The 13,304-nt window shown below is 50.7% G+C and overlaps 1 protein-coding gene across 1 annotated transcript in view; it reads left to right on the forward strand.

Moving 5' to 3' along the window:
- Positions 1-13,304, forward strand: part of NACC2 (NACC family member 2) — a 44,888-nt gene that overhangs the window by 25,367 nt on the left and 6,217 nt on the right. The window contains 3 exon segments of the mRNA XM_057380863.1: positions 1,109-2,032; positions 10,531-10,698; positions 13,186-13,295. Coding sequence (XP_057236846.1) covers positions 1,171-2,032; positions 10,531-10,698; positions 13,186-13,295 — 1,140 coding nt within the window. The 5' untranslated portion in view covers positions 1,109-1,170.

Genomic DNA, 13,304 nt, shown 5'->3' on the forward strand with positions numbered 1-13,304 from the left:
TTCTTCCGAGCTCTCGGTATTAGTTAACCGTAGTTTTTCTTCGGCAGCATTAAAGGCAAGGAGGATTTTAAATCTCCTGGACTCTTTGGGGAGGGAGCACGGGGGATCCTGGGCTCGGTGAATCCGCAGTGATTTGCTCCRCTGGAGTTTCAGCGCCCAGGCTGCACCCCCTCTACCTGCTCCGGCTTTGCCCTCGAGGTCCCTTCCATCCCCGGCTCTTTTTTTTGGGAGGTGGAAGCAGGAATTCTGCCCGTGGCCAAAAGGTATTGCTGGCCTTGCAGAGAGGCCGTGGTGGGATGTGGAGCTGGAGCCCTGGCTCGCTCCAAGGGTCCTGCTCGTGGTACCCGGGGCTGGGGGGCTCTGCCCGCACCGGGGGCTTTGCTGGGGCTCCCCCTGCCCCTCTTGGCACTGGGGGAGGGAAAAAACGAGAAGACAACTTGGTAGGCGGCTCGCTGCGGCACCGGCACGTTGGTTTGTTTTATTGGGGCTCAAATATCTGGCTTAATTTGGAGATAAGCCTCGTTTTGTTGGAGGATAAATCTGTTGAGAAGGGGTTTAACTGTTGAAATGCTCCCTCTTTCTGGTGCAAATGGGAAGATTGCTTTTCAAAGTGCTTTTTCCTGGGAGCTCTCRCTCCTGCAGAATCCTGTATTTATTTCGGGCAGAATGGCACATTGTTTTATAAATATCTTTTCTGTAGTTTCAACATAGCTGCTGGTTGTTGTGTTTCTTATATAATGCTACCGAGATCTGTCTGACTGTCTTTCGTTTGCTTTGCTGTTCTCTCCCATTATCGTTCAGATTTTCCTGCATAAAGTAAAAACCCCCGGGGGAATAAATCAGTGGTGCTTATTTAAACAGACCACAACTCTGGAAGGAAATACTTGCATTTTTGGAATATCCTTTGCCATCCACCAATAGCATTCCCAACGCCGCTCGAAACCATTGATAAGTAATTTTTATAAGCGATTGCTTTTCCGCATTGGCTCTCGGAGCCGGGCTCAGAGCCTTTGATGTTGGGTGAGGTGGGTTCCTGTGCTCCTGCCTAAACCTCGGTGAACCCTCTAAAAACCTTGTTCCTCTCTCCYTGCCTTTCTCCTTTTTTCAGATGTGCCCTACTTTGGATATTCCTGCATTGAATGTCTGAGGAGCTCCGGCCGACCCTGAGCCATGTCGCAGATGTTGCACATAGAGATCCCCAACTTCGGGAACACCGTTCTGGGCTGCCTGAACGAGCAGCGGCTGCTGGGGCTGTACTGCGATGTCTCCATCGTGGTGAAGGGCCAAGCCTTCAAGGCTCACCGGGCGGTGCTGGCCGCCAGCAGCCTCTACTTCCGAGACTTGTTCAGCGGSAACAGCAAGAACGCCTTTGAGCTGCCGGGGACCGTCCCTCCCGCCTGCTTCCAGCAGATCCTGTCCTTCTGCTACACCGGCAAGCTGACCATGGCGGCCAGCGAGCAGCTGGTGGTGATGTACACGGCGGGYTTCCTGCAGATCCAGCACATCGTGGAGAAAGGCACGGACTTGATGTTCAAGGTCAGCTCSCCGCACTGTGACTCTCAGACCACCATGATCGAAGACCCCAGCTCGGAGCCGCAGAGCCCCTGCAACCAGCTGCAGTCGGCCTCGGCGCCCTACGTCATGTCCCCCTCCATGCCCATCCCGCTGCTCACACGTGTCAAGCACGAGAACCTGGAGCTGCAGGCGCTGCCCGGCCTGCCCGGCAAGCGGCCCCTGGAGCCCGGTGCCCGGGAKGGTCCCGGCGGTGCCGGCGCCGCCAGCGCGGGGCCCCTGAAGCTGTCGCGGGTCTCCTACTACGGCGTGCCCAGCCTGGCCACGCTGCTGCCCAACGTGCAGCAGGTGCAGTACTCGCAGGGAGAGCGCACCAGCCCCGGCGCCAGCAGCATCCCCACCACCGACAGCCCCACCTCCTACCACAACGAGGAGGAYGAGGAGGACGAYGAGGCTTACGACACCATGGTGGAGGAGCAGTATGGCCAGATGTACATCAAGTCGTCGGGAGGCTACTCTGGTAATGGTTGGCTCTCTCCTCGGGTTGTCTGCGCCCTGCGGTGGTCCTTGTATGGCCACCGTGGGCAGGTTTGGGTTGTTCACCGGGGTTTTGTCTCTGGGGGTTTTGTTGGTTGGTTTTTGCATCAGAGTGATGCGTGTGAAGGGCTTGGTGCTGGTGTCTGGTGTTGATGGCAGGTCACCCCATGCCATCGCTGCCCACCAGGGTCAGCTCAGCCCTTCACTTTCTGCGTGAGCCTGGTGGTGACACGAGCCCTGTGGTGGCACTAGCCCTGTGGTGACACGAGCCCTGTGGTGGCACGAGCCCTGTGGTGTGACATCGATCCCAAGGTGATGGCTGAGCTCACCTGGATGGAAGCTCACCATGGGCCATCCCACAGGGATGCTCATCCATGGCAAAGGAAGCACCAGCCCTTCTGGCCCAGTGGTCACTTTGGGAGTKTCCTCTGTCCTGGCTTTTTAGAGTAAGATTTTCTAAAAACTGATGAGCGTGTAACATTTGGAGGAAGAGAGGAAACCAACTAAATAATTTTAGATGTTAATTAGGAATATGTGCAAAAGGAAAAAAGAAGCAATTTTCTCCCCACTGTCCCAAGCACCCCCCTCCTTTGCCAGCCTTGTCCCACACATCATTGGAAAAGCAGTTTGGGGGCTTTACTAAAGATGTTACTTTATTTCCATTAGAAACAGTGTCCAGAACTGAGTGAAATCCTTCTCCTGCCCTTCCAGAATTTGGGATTGAGGGATGGCAATGCAGATCTCTGGACTGGCCCCAGACAGAGGAGGCAGCTTCGCTTTGGTGCTGCTCAGCCCCGAGGTGGGCACAGGGACACGAGAGGCCCCTTCCCTCTCCCTTCCTTGGACACACAGCCCCTTCCCCTGGCACCTTGTAGGGTTCAGACCCTGCTGAGGAGCCAGGACGAGGTGGGCACAGATCCAGGGGCTCAGCTGCAGAGGGGAGATGCCCACGGGGTGCTGGTGTGTCTGCATCCCGGGTGGAAGCAGCTCCCAGCACCCACACAGACAGAGCTGGATGGAAGCTCAGCCTTGCAGTGGCCTCCCCGAGGGAGCTGCAGGTGTTTGTGGCAGCAGCTTTGATCCACAGGATCTCCCCAGGGAGGGAGGGACATCTTCCTGCTGGCTCTGGTCACCGCTGCGTCCTCGTGCCTGGAGCTTCATTCCCTGCTCTGGCTCCTGGAATCGCTGGGCTGATGTTGCAGTTGTTTTAACTCTGGTTTGTTGAGGAGCCTTCATCAAAACCATTTGATTTTATCTTCTTTGCCAAGGAGCAAGATTTGGCCAACAGGACAATTTCTGTTACCTGAAGTCAGGTTTTGTTAGTAATGAGAATGGGCTCACCAACACACATCCCAAATCCCATCCCATCCCAAATCCTATCCCATTCTATCCCATGGATCCCATCCCATCCAATCCCATCCCATCCAATCCCATCCCATGGATCCCATCCCATCCCATGGATCCCAAATCCCATCCCAAATCCCATCCCATCCCATCCCATGGATCCCATCTCATCCCTGCCAGCCAGCAAGCAGATAAGCAGTATTTTCCAAGTTTCCTTTTACCAAGCCGTGTGAAAAAGGGGGAAAACATAGCACTGTTACTATTTTAATATCAGAAATATTTGCTGGGAAAAGTGGACGAGGGGTTCTAGGAAATGAGCCTCAAAAGCCTGAGTGCTCTCCCTGCCCTCCTGCAGGTCCCAGGGGTTGGGATGAGGGAAAGGAGTGGGATCAGGGATGGGATCAAGGTCAGGGTCTCCTCCATGGCTGYTGTTAGAGCCAGACTGAGCAGGAATTGTGCTGTTCCCCACTTGGTTTGGGTTTATTTTGCTTTTCCCCACCATCAAGCCTGCACTCAGTAATGTGGGTTTGCCTTCAGCATTATTCCTCGGAGCAGTGGGATTAATCCCTTGGACATGGCGTTTTCCATCTGCCAATTCCTGCAGAAACACAACAAAACCACCCCAGAAGCAGCCCCGGGATGGAGCAGCTCTGAGGCTGTCCCAAATTCCTGCAGGACAGGAGCAATCCCAGTTGGAAAAGTGAAAATGCCAACAGCTTTCTCAGGTGTCACTGGAGAAGCTGCAGCCCTTGTGGCAGAACTGGGCATCCCACAGCCAGGTTTTTCTGCCTGATTTCTGTAGGCAGAACCAGGGGGGAGGCATGGAGGAATGAGACTCTAAATATCCCACATTTCTGCTAAAATTCCTCTCCACATTTCAGGAGTTTCCAGCTATAGGTATTGGGCTTCCTGGAAAAGAGGACACATGAAAAAGAGATTCAAAAAGCAAAAGCTAAGCTGTTCCATTATGGTTGGGACTTGTAAAGCTAACTGTGTTTTAATTACTCAGGATAAACTGTACCCTCAAAAGGTGCAGAATAATAAAACCGTGAGATGGAAGAGAGAAGGCAGCTAATCCTGCTCCTGGCATGGAGATCCCGACAGCCTCACAAAGGCYTGGGGGAGGGGGCAGCCCTTTAAAACTGGGATTGCCAAGGTTTCCAAGAGCCCTGTTTGTGAAAACAAAAACAAAGCCAAAGAGGAGYGGAGCAGAYGAAGTCCTGAATTTCAGAGAGRGTTGTTGGGGKTTTTTTTCTGCTTTTTCTCCGTTTTTTCGTTCCCCATCTGAAGCGTTGGTGCCATTGAGAGTGTGGTGGACACTGGTGCTGATTCTCTTCGCTTGCCTTCAGCATCACCGACCACCCTTGGAGGAGTCACCAATCCTCTTCTTGCCCCAAGACTGAGGGGTTTTCATTTATTTTCCTCCCCCTGTTTTGTAGTCAGAACCATTCTGAATCTCCAAAGCTGGATCAGAGAATCATCAAAGTTGGAAAAGGCTTCCAAGATCAAACTTTGACCAATCCCCRGCCCAGAGTGCCACATCCAGCCCTTCCTTGGACCCCTCCAGGGATGGGGACCCCAAACCTCCCTGGGCAGCCTCTTCCAATTCCTAAAAACCCTTTCCATGAAGAAATTCCTCCTGATGTCCAACCTGAACCTCCCCTGGCACTGCTTGAGTCTGTTCCCTGGGAGAAGAGACCAATCCCACCTGCAGTGGTGGCTCTGGATTGCGAGACCAGAACCAGTGCTGTACCCGCAAAAGGAGCAGCAGGACGAGCCCAGGACTAAACCAGGAGGGTCAGGCTGAGCCTAAACCACAGGCAGGGTGGCATCTGGCAGAGATTGCAGGAAAAGGTGCCTCAGTTTCCCCCTGGCCACGCTCGGTGGCCGCGGCGCCGCGCCGGGCTGGCAGCACTGCGGTAAAATGGCTCCTCGCTCCATAAGTAGGTCTGGTCGTGGAGAACATGTGGGCCTCGAGGACACGAGCGAGACTTAATGAGGTTTCCAGCATCTGATCTGAGGAGCGCACAACTCCAGAAAATATTAAACAAAAGCAAAGTATTTTTATCCCTGTTAATTACAGCGTCGTGGGCCTGAGCTGAAGTGGGTTTCAGCAGGACTTGCAGATGCTCGGCGCTTTTCTGCGTCGAGCCACGTTCTTGTCAGTCAGCTCTCTGCTGAGCAGATGCAGTTAATTTAATTTTGACAGGCACCAGCGAAGTTGTGCGAGGGTCCGTCCTCCTCCCCTGCTCCTGCTGCACCGGTTTGCAGGGAAAAGGGAAAATCTTTATGCAGCAAATGGCTGGAATGGAAAGGCTGGACTGGAAAGTTATGAAATCCTGAACTGACAAGAGCACACTTCATTAAAAATTCATCTAAAATAGCCATTATAGAATAGTTGTGGTAATTAGCTGAGAGAATAGTTTTCTCTCCTGGCCTCTGATTCCTGACAGTAAGGAAAGAGGGCAGGGAACAGCCCAGAATCCCAAATGATGCAGCCCGTGCAGCATCCCGAGCGGAGCCCGGGCACGGCGCGCTGCAGCGACGTAAATCACAGCAGCCACACCGGGGAATCAGGGGATGGAGCAGCTGCTGGGGACTGCAGGGACAAGGAGCTGCTCCTGCAGGGTCCAYCCTGTCCCTGTGGTGGCCGGGCTGTGCTGGGAAAGGTGCTCAGCAGCGAGAAGCTCGTGGGTTTTCAGGAAATAAAGCAGGCAAGGGTTGCCTCGGGTATCCACCAGAGCGCCCTGGCTTTTTGCAGAGGGATCCCACCACCTGGGTCCTGCTGCAAGCCAGGCTGTGTGGCTTTGGGTGACAAAGTAGGGACCGCTCACAGGTGGCACTTGAGGATCCTGGAAGTCATTTCCATCCTGAGTGGCTCTGTGATCCCGTGTACAGCGCTGATCCTGCCCCATCCCGACCCCAAAGCTAAGCAGGGGAAGGCTCTGCCCCACACCGGGGGCACTCAGCCTCTGGCCTTTTTTGGCATTAAACTTCCAGCCCCGTTTTCCTCACTCTAAACCACAGATGTTTAATTTTAGGCTGGCAGATGTTTCACTCCTGGCTGAGATCTGAGGCAAAGGCAAGATAGGGGTATTTATAAACCCGTAATATTTTTCCTATACTAATTCCAGATTACCTCCCTGTATAAATAGGTCACAAATCAAATGGCTACAGTTCAGCCCGTTGGTATAAATGTACTATTTGGGAAATGTAAACTCTCCCCGTTGGGACTCTGTGATGGATCTATCCCGTGGTGCTTGCGTGTGTCCTCTGGTACAGGTTTACRTCTGCAGCAGATGCTGGGGATGCTGAGGCTGGGGAGGGAAGATATTTTTGGGGCGGTCCCAAAAATTTTTGGGGTGCCAGCAGAAAATAGGCTGATGGGATAGAAATGTCATTAAAATGTTGCTGTTTGAAAAGAGGCTTCTCATCGTGTAGGAACAGGGGAGAGTCATCCACGAGTTTGTGTCCGTGCTGGAGCAGGTGCAGATGTTTTCTCAGGCCTTTTSTGCAGGGCTTGACATGTGTGATTTTATGTTGGGACTCTGCAAACTTCAATTTTCAGGTGGGGCTCCATCACTCTGATCTTTCTGTATCTCCAGATCCCGTTCCTAAACCAGAAACAGTTGTTTCTCACCCATGGGAGTACCTTGAAGTTTATATGTGGTTTGGAGAACCCAGATTGTTGGGAATTGGGGGGTTTGTGAGTCATTTTGAAGCCCTGCTGTTTGGATTGTCAGGAACTGAGGAGATGAGTGAGTGCTGGGGCCAGATGCGTGTCCAGCAATTCCCAGACACTCACCTGAGCAGCCCAGCCCCAGTAAAATCTGGTCCCAAACACCTTGGGTAGGACATGGTGGCACCAAAGCATCATGGGGTCAACACTGAGGTGACCTCTGGAGTGGACAGTGGGTTTTGGTGATGAGGAGGACACGTCCAGCATCATGAAGAGCCTGAAGCCATGGAGCATGGACCAGTGAGTGTAGTTTGAGGCTGCTTCTTCAGGCAAAAATTCCAGAGAAATGGCTATTTCCCATTCCAGACCACCTGTTGCAGCTGCAGCATCCAGCRAGGTTTGGGGTGAAAGAATAAATCCAAATAAACAAAATATTCCAGTGTTTGGCTGGCAGCTCCCCTGGATTCCTCTGTAATGATTTCCTGCCCYTCTCTGCTGGCTGGGAGCTCCTTTCTTGCTCAGGAACAAAACTGTATTTAACAATACTTGCCATTGTTCACCCTTTCATTCAAAGGGAAGGAGCCGCTGCCCTCTGAAGATACAAATTAATTAGAGGYGAATACTCTGCTGTTCTCCAGAGCAGAAAGGCCAAACAGAGTGGCTTTCTTTGGAAACTTGGGACCAAAGTGGCTCTTGTGTCCTGCTCCTTTACATAACCCTCTGCTATCTGCTCAGCTGAGGTGCCACTGGAAGCCCCAAACCTCTTTTGGTTTGGTGGCGTTGAATTTGTGCTGATGTTTGAATGGAAAMAAAGTCCCCCAAAATGATTTGTGGTCATTTTTAATGAGAGATTTATATGCAGTGAGCCAGCAGGGCAGGTGTAACCAAAATCCAGTGGTGGGTTGAGTTATGCTTGGTCTTTGTAGCTGAGTTTGAGTTTGGTTTATGAAGTATTTGATTTGGAAGAAATAAAAACTTCTCCCTGTCTTCTTGTGTGGAAAATGAAATGTCTTCAGAAGCAAAGAATTGCTTCGAGCCAGAACTGTCCCCAGCCTGTCCTGAAAAGCTGCTGCTCTTTCAGGAAAGAGGTTYGACAACAAATTCTTCAAAATTTCTTCAGGAAGGGAAAACGAATACAGTGCTGCTGATCTTTCTCTTCCCTGCCTCTTTAGTGCTGCTGTAGGATCTCTTTGACCCCCAAATTTGGGTTTTTATGGGATGTTTGCCTGTGGAAGGTGGTGGAGCAGGCAGGGTTGTCCTTGTCCACTGGAGCTGTTTCCACCTGGGTGCTGCAGGTATTTAATGCCTTCAGTGCAAGCAGTCTTGAGGAAGACTCGTGATGAAGAAGGGAAGAGGCTTCAAGGCTGAGGTCTCCCCTTTACAGCGTCACAAACTGCTCTGAACTCTGCCTCACTGGACTGAAACAACATTTTCTGGAAATCTACAGCCTTTATATCACTTAAAAAATACCTGGAGGCCTCCAATCCGAGAGTCCATGCAGGGTTCAGCTTCTCTTCAGCAGCTCCACTGCTTCTTGGGTGGTGATGGATATTGGGGGTACTTTTGACCTGAGTTATTKGTTAAAGTAAAAATGAAATATTAAAAATGTAATTTTAACAAGATGAGCAGAGCACTGTGCTCGGGGGATTGTGTAGGTCACACATACACAGCTCCTGGAGGGGATGTGTTTAATTTTACCTCTGGGAGCTGACTTGGGGTGTCCACTCCTCCCCTTGAGCAAATGAAATATCAGAATTTAACGGGATGTGGTTTGATTATCACTCTTTGAAAGCCTGRGGAGGACAGSAGAGCWGGACTGGCTCCTCCATTCCCACTGYCCCTCTGCTGCTGGATTATTTCAGCTAGAAAATATCAGAATTTAAYGGGATGTGGTTYGATTATCACTCTTTAAAAGCCTCAGAATAGAGCTGAGATTTGACAATTTGAGATTGTCCCTCAGCAGGAGCTGACCCCCATCTCCAGCTGGATTTGGGATCTTGGGAATGCTGGCACTGTTGCAGTTGGGAATGGCAGTGGCACAGATTGTGCACCTATAGCGGGGCTGTGACAGAAGTTTAACAACACCCTGCGAGTTGTTCTGCTGCTGTTGGGTCCTTCCTGATGGAAATACCACTCTCCCTGATCCAGGGGCATCCTTCTGGAATTCCAGAGCCTCTCCTGGTGCTCCTGAGGGAAGGAGGGAGCCCTGAGGGTGGGGATGCTCCCACAGCCCCAGCCCAGCACGGCACCACGGGCATGTCCTACTTAGAACACTGCTGCCTTTGTCCGCAGCCATCGCCCTCGGTTACTGCAGCAACAAGTCTGCAAAAGTTGTTATTTTATCTGCAGAGAGGGAAAGTGGCCCCCGGAACGCCGGGATAATCGCAGGAAAAGGCACCTCCACTGCAGGAGACATTTTGAGCTCAGAAACACTCGTTGCTGCTTCTCTCAGTGGTCACAGATATCAAAGTGCAGGGCTGGGTTTGGGTTTGTGTGTGGTGTTGGCCATGTTGCCGAAGGGTTTTGGGGGAAAAGGTGGATTGTGGTGGAGCTGGGCTGAATTTCAGCTCTGTAACTGCTCCCACTTGCCCTGTGCACGGTCAGCCCTCAGTGCTGTCAGAAATTGTCATTTTAAGCAATCCAATGGTCTTGGACTGTAAGTGGGCTTTAGAAAGGCGTTCTCTGTGTGCCCACAAGACTCATCTTTGGGGGAGCTGGCAGGACAGCCCAGTTCCTCCAGCTTTTCCATGTTACTGGTGCCTCCTGGACAGTGATGGGCTCTGGGGATGGTCCTTTGCAGTGAGTTGGGACAATCTGGTGTTTTGCTTTTGAAGCCACATCTTAATAACATTTTTTGGCTTCTTTTTGAGGGGTGTCTCTTGTTACTGAGAGGAAAAGTTGGCCTGCAGGAGGCAGAGGGAGGCTGGAGGAGGCTGGTGGGGGCATCCTCAGGAGGGGCTCTGGTGACTTTTCTCATCACAGAGGCACCTGCAGGGTCTGGAATTGAACTTCAGCAGGAAAAAAACCACAAAGAGAAGCAGTGATGGGACTGACAGAGGTGCTCCTCAGCCTGGGGCAGCTCAGTGCCTGTTTAGACCCCTCTGGTGAAGTTCGTGCTGTTGTTCTGAGTGAGTTTGGGGCAGCAGCTCCGTGTGCCGCACTCACAGGGCGATGCCATCTGTGCAGAGCTGTCTCTTTTCACAAATTATTAACTTGGGCAGAGTTAAAGCATAATTGGGTTCTGAGAAYCCCTCCTGCAGAACCCCAGGATGGTTTTCTCACCCCTGCCATGCTGGGGGAGACCGGGGGATTGTTCCAAACTTCGAGGCAGCGCCGGACGTGGCCGGACATCTGAGCAGGGAATATTTCCATCTGCTGCAGAAAGAGTGGCAGTGTGACCTTGTGCCAGCTCTGTGCATTACAATTTCTCCTGACAGTTTTCCCTTTTGGTTCTGAAGTTGCCCAGGAGAAGCCGGAGCAGATCCCGCTGGAGAACCGCTCGTGTGTCCTCATCCGACGGGACCTGGTGGCTCTCCCTGCCAGCCTCATCAGCCAGATCGGGTATCGCTGCCACCCCAAGCTCTACTCGGAGGGAGATCCTGGAGAAAAACTTGAGCTCGTTGCAGGTAACAGCAGTGATTTTTCTTCAGAATATTGGGAATTTTTTTCCTCCTGGAATCGCGCTCTCCATCTTGCTGCAGTCGTGCATCTCGTGTGCCCTTGCTTTGTCTTTCTGGATTATTCGTCACCAATCGTCTTTTGAAAAGTTCTGAGTTTCCTTTAATTTGCTGATAGAAAAATGTGTCATTAACAGGATTTATTCAATTGAATTAATTTAGCATTTTAATTGAATTCTGCAGCTTGTGTTCTTCCTGCTCGGTGTGGCTGCAGCGAGTGTGTTTTCATTTTGACTCACAGATCTAAAAACCCAACCAAACCCCCCCCAAAAAATTACCACATTATAGGATTTACAAAGCAAAGGAGATAAAATTAGTGTCAGTGAACAAGCTTTGAAAAACCTGTAAACGTTTCTTTATAAATTTATTAAGTGGTCAAACACTGCAGCAGGAAGGAATAGAATGAATTGAATTTGGTCCTTCCTTTGTCTTTATTTTCATTTTGGGGGAAATTTGCAATAATGGGAGAATTTGCTCCTTTTTTGTAAGGGATTTCTGGGTGTGAGGTGGAAGATGGTTCTGTGTAGCTTTTGATGASAGTGTGGAGCTGGCTGAAGAGTTCAGCCCAGGCTCCCCAGGAAGAGTTTAACTGCAAKGATCAGGTCAAACAATGATATTCTGGTTTTAGAATTTTCTCCCAGTTTGGCTGTGGGGTTTTCCTTGGGTGTAGCTGTGTGGAGATGACTGGACAGGACACCCCAGACCTGCCCCTGAGTGGGGAGCTTTAATTCATCCCTGCACAGCCCCTGCTCCTTCCCTTCCACTCACTTCTGTCTTGGTGATTTCATTTTCAGTTTGTAAAAGAAATCAGGATTTCAGGAGATGCCCACAAAGGGTTCCAGCTGATGGGGGACAGACTTTGATGGAAGGCAAAACACAGTGTACAACCACAAGTATTTCTTTTGTATCTGGAATATTCATTTTGTACCCATTTACATTTTATGTGAGATTCTTAAAACCATCAAGTGGTGCAGGTTATTTTCACAGTGAGAGCTGCAAATTGGCTTGAGGCAACTCTGCTTGATTTACATTTTTCAATCTGGAAAAAAACGTAGATGAATATCACTAACCGATAGTGGCTGCCTGGGCTATTTTTCATTTATTAAAGTGAAGTTCCCCTCGGTGGTGGCTGRTGTTCACTCTGATGCCTTATCTCTTAAAACACAAAATAAACCCACCTAATTCCCRTCTCCAACCTGGGGACACCTGGAGGGGGAGCTTGATCCTGCCGTGGAAGTTTTCCTCAACTCTCCAGTGGGAGTGTTTTCCTTTTATCTCTGATTTTTCACGCCACGATTGATTCAAACTTGAGCAGGGCTCTGTCTGAAAGGATCTTTAACAAGGACTCACCAAAGCACATCTCAGGGTGGGACTGAGCCTGTCACTGGTTTGTAACTCTACCTAAAACCCAAAAAACTCATTATATGGAAGGGAATATCAGGAAAATTCATGGTGAGATGGCTCAGAGATCCAGAGTGGATCCTGGGACAGGAGCAGTGGTCTGGGCTGCCCCTGGTGCCAGGGAAGGTGCAGGGGGTTGGGATCAGGGGCTGCCCTGAGCTCCAGCTCCATCCAGAAAATCAGGGATGATCACCTTCCCTGGAAATCCAGGAGGAGATCGCATTTCTCCTGTAGATGTTTTTATATCTCRAGAACAGATTGTCTTCTGGATCCAGATATGACCCATTATTTAATCTTAATTAAAAGCAAATACCAAAACCCTCTCATGCAACAGAATGCTTGAAAAACGGGATAACCCCTCCCTGGAAGSGATGCTGAGGCTTTGGTCTGTGAGCAGAGTGAAAATGTTTGACACAAACCCTGCTCTAAAGCACTGCCTGCACGTGTCCAGCTGCTTTGCAGGGGCTCTTTTTCCTTCCAGAAAACATCCTTAAAGGCAATGTGCTCAAAAGCAGCAGCTCCTGTACATTAGAAGGAAAATTCCCTGCTCACCAGAGCTATCAAGAGGTGATGGGCTGGGGTTTTGGAAACAGTTAGATCTGAAAGCCAGTACTTCTTCTGTGCTAGATGGGTTTTTGCTTTCATTTCCAGCTCTGTGTTCTACAGTCTTGCACTGGAAAAAAGGAAAAGGCCAAATGGATTGGGGTTTTCTCCCTTCAGAAGGAATAAATAATCTGATCTGTACATAGAGAATCGCAGTGTAAGCCTTGCACTGTGTGCACTGGTGAGAAAATAAGAATCCTTTCATTTGATGCCCACAGACTTCCTTTCTGCACTGATAAAATKAGGAGTTTTTATTGCCTGGCACTTGCCAGGGCCCCGAGGATTTGTTAGGATTTTCCAGAAATCCCACTGTCCTTGTTGCAGCAGGTGAAGAACAGGGATGGGCCAGCACAGGAGGAGCTGCTGGTGGCCTGGGGGTGGCTCTGTGGCTGTCAGGGGTTAATTTTGGCTGCTCCCTCTGCTCCCTTCCAGGCTCAGGCGTTTACATCACCCGGGGCCAGCTGATGAATTGCCATTTATGTGCCGGTGTCAAACACAAGGTCCTCCTGAGGCGCCTCCTGGCCACTTTCTTCGATCGGTGCGTCCCCTCC

The sequence above is a fragment of the Malurus melanocephalus genome, unplaced genomic scaffold (assembly GCF_030028575.1).
Source record: "Malurus melanocephalus ecotype Western Australia unplaced genomic scaffold, MMel_1.1 scaffold_474, whole genome shotgun sequence".
In the NCBI taxonomy this organism is placed as follows: Eukaryota; Metazoa; Chordata; class Aves; order Passeriformes; family Maluridae; genus Malurus; species Malurus melanocephalus.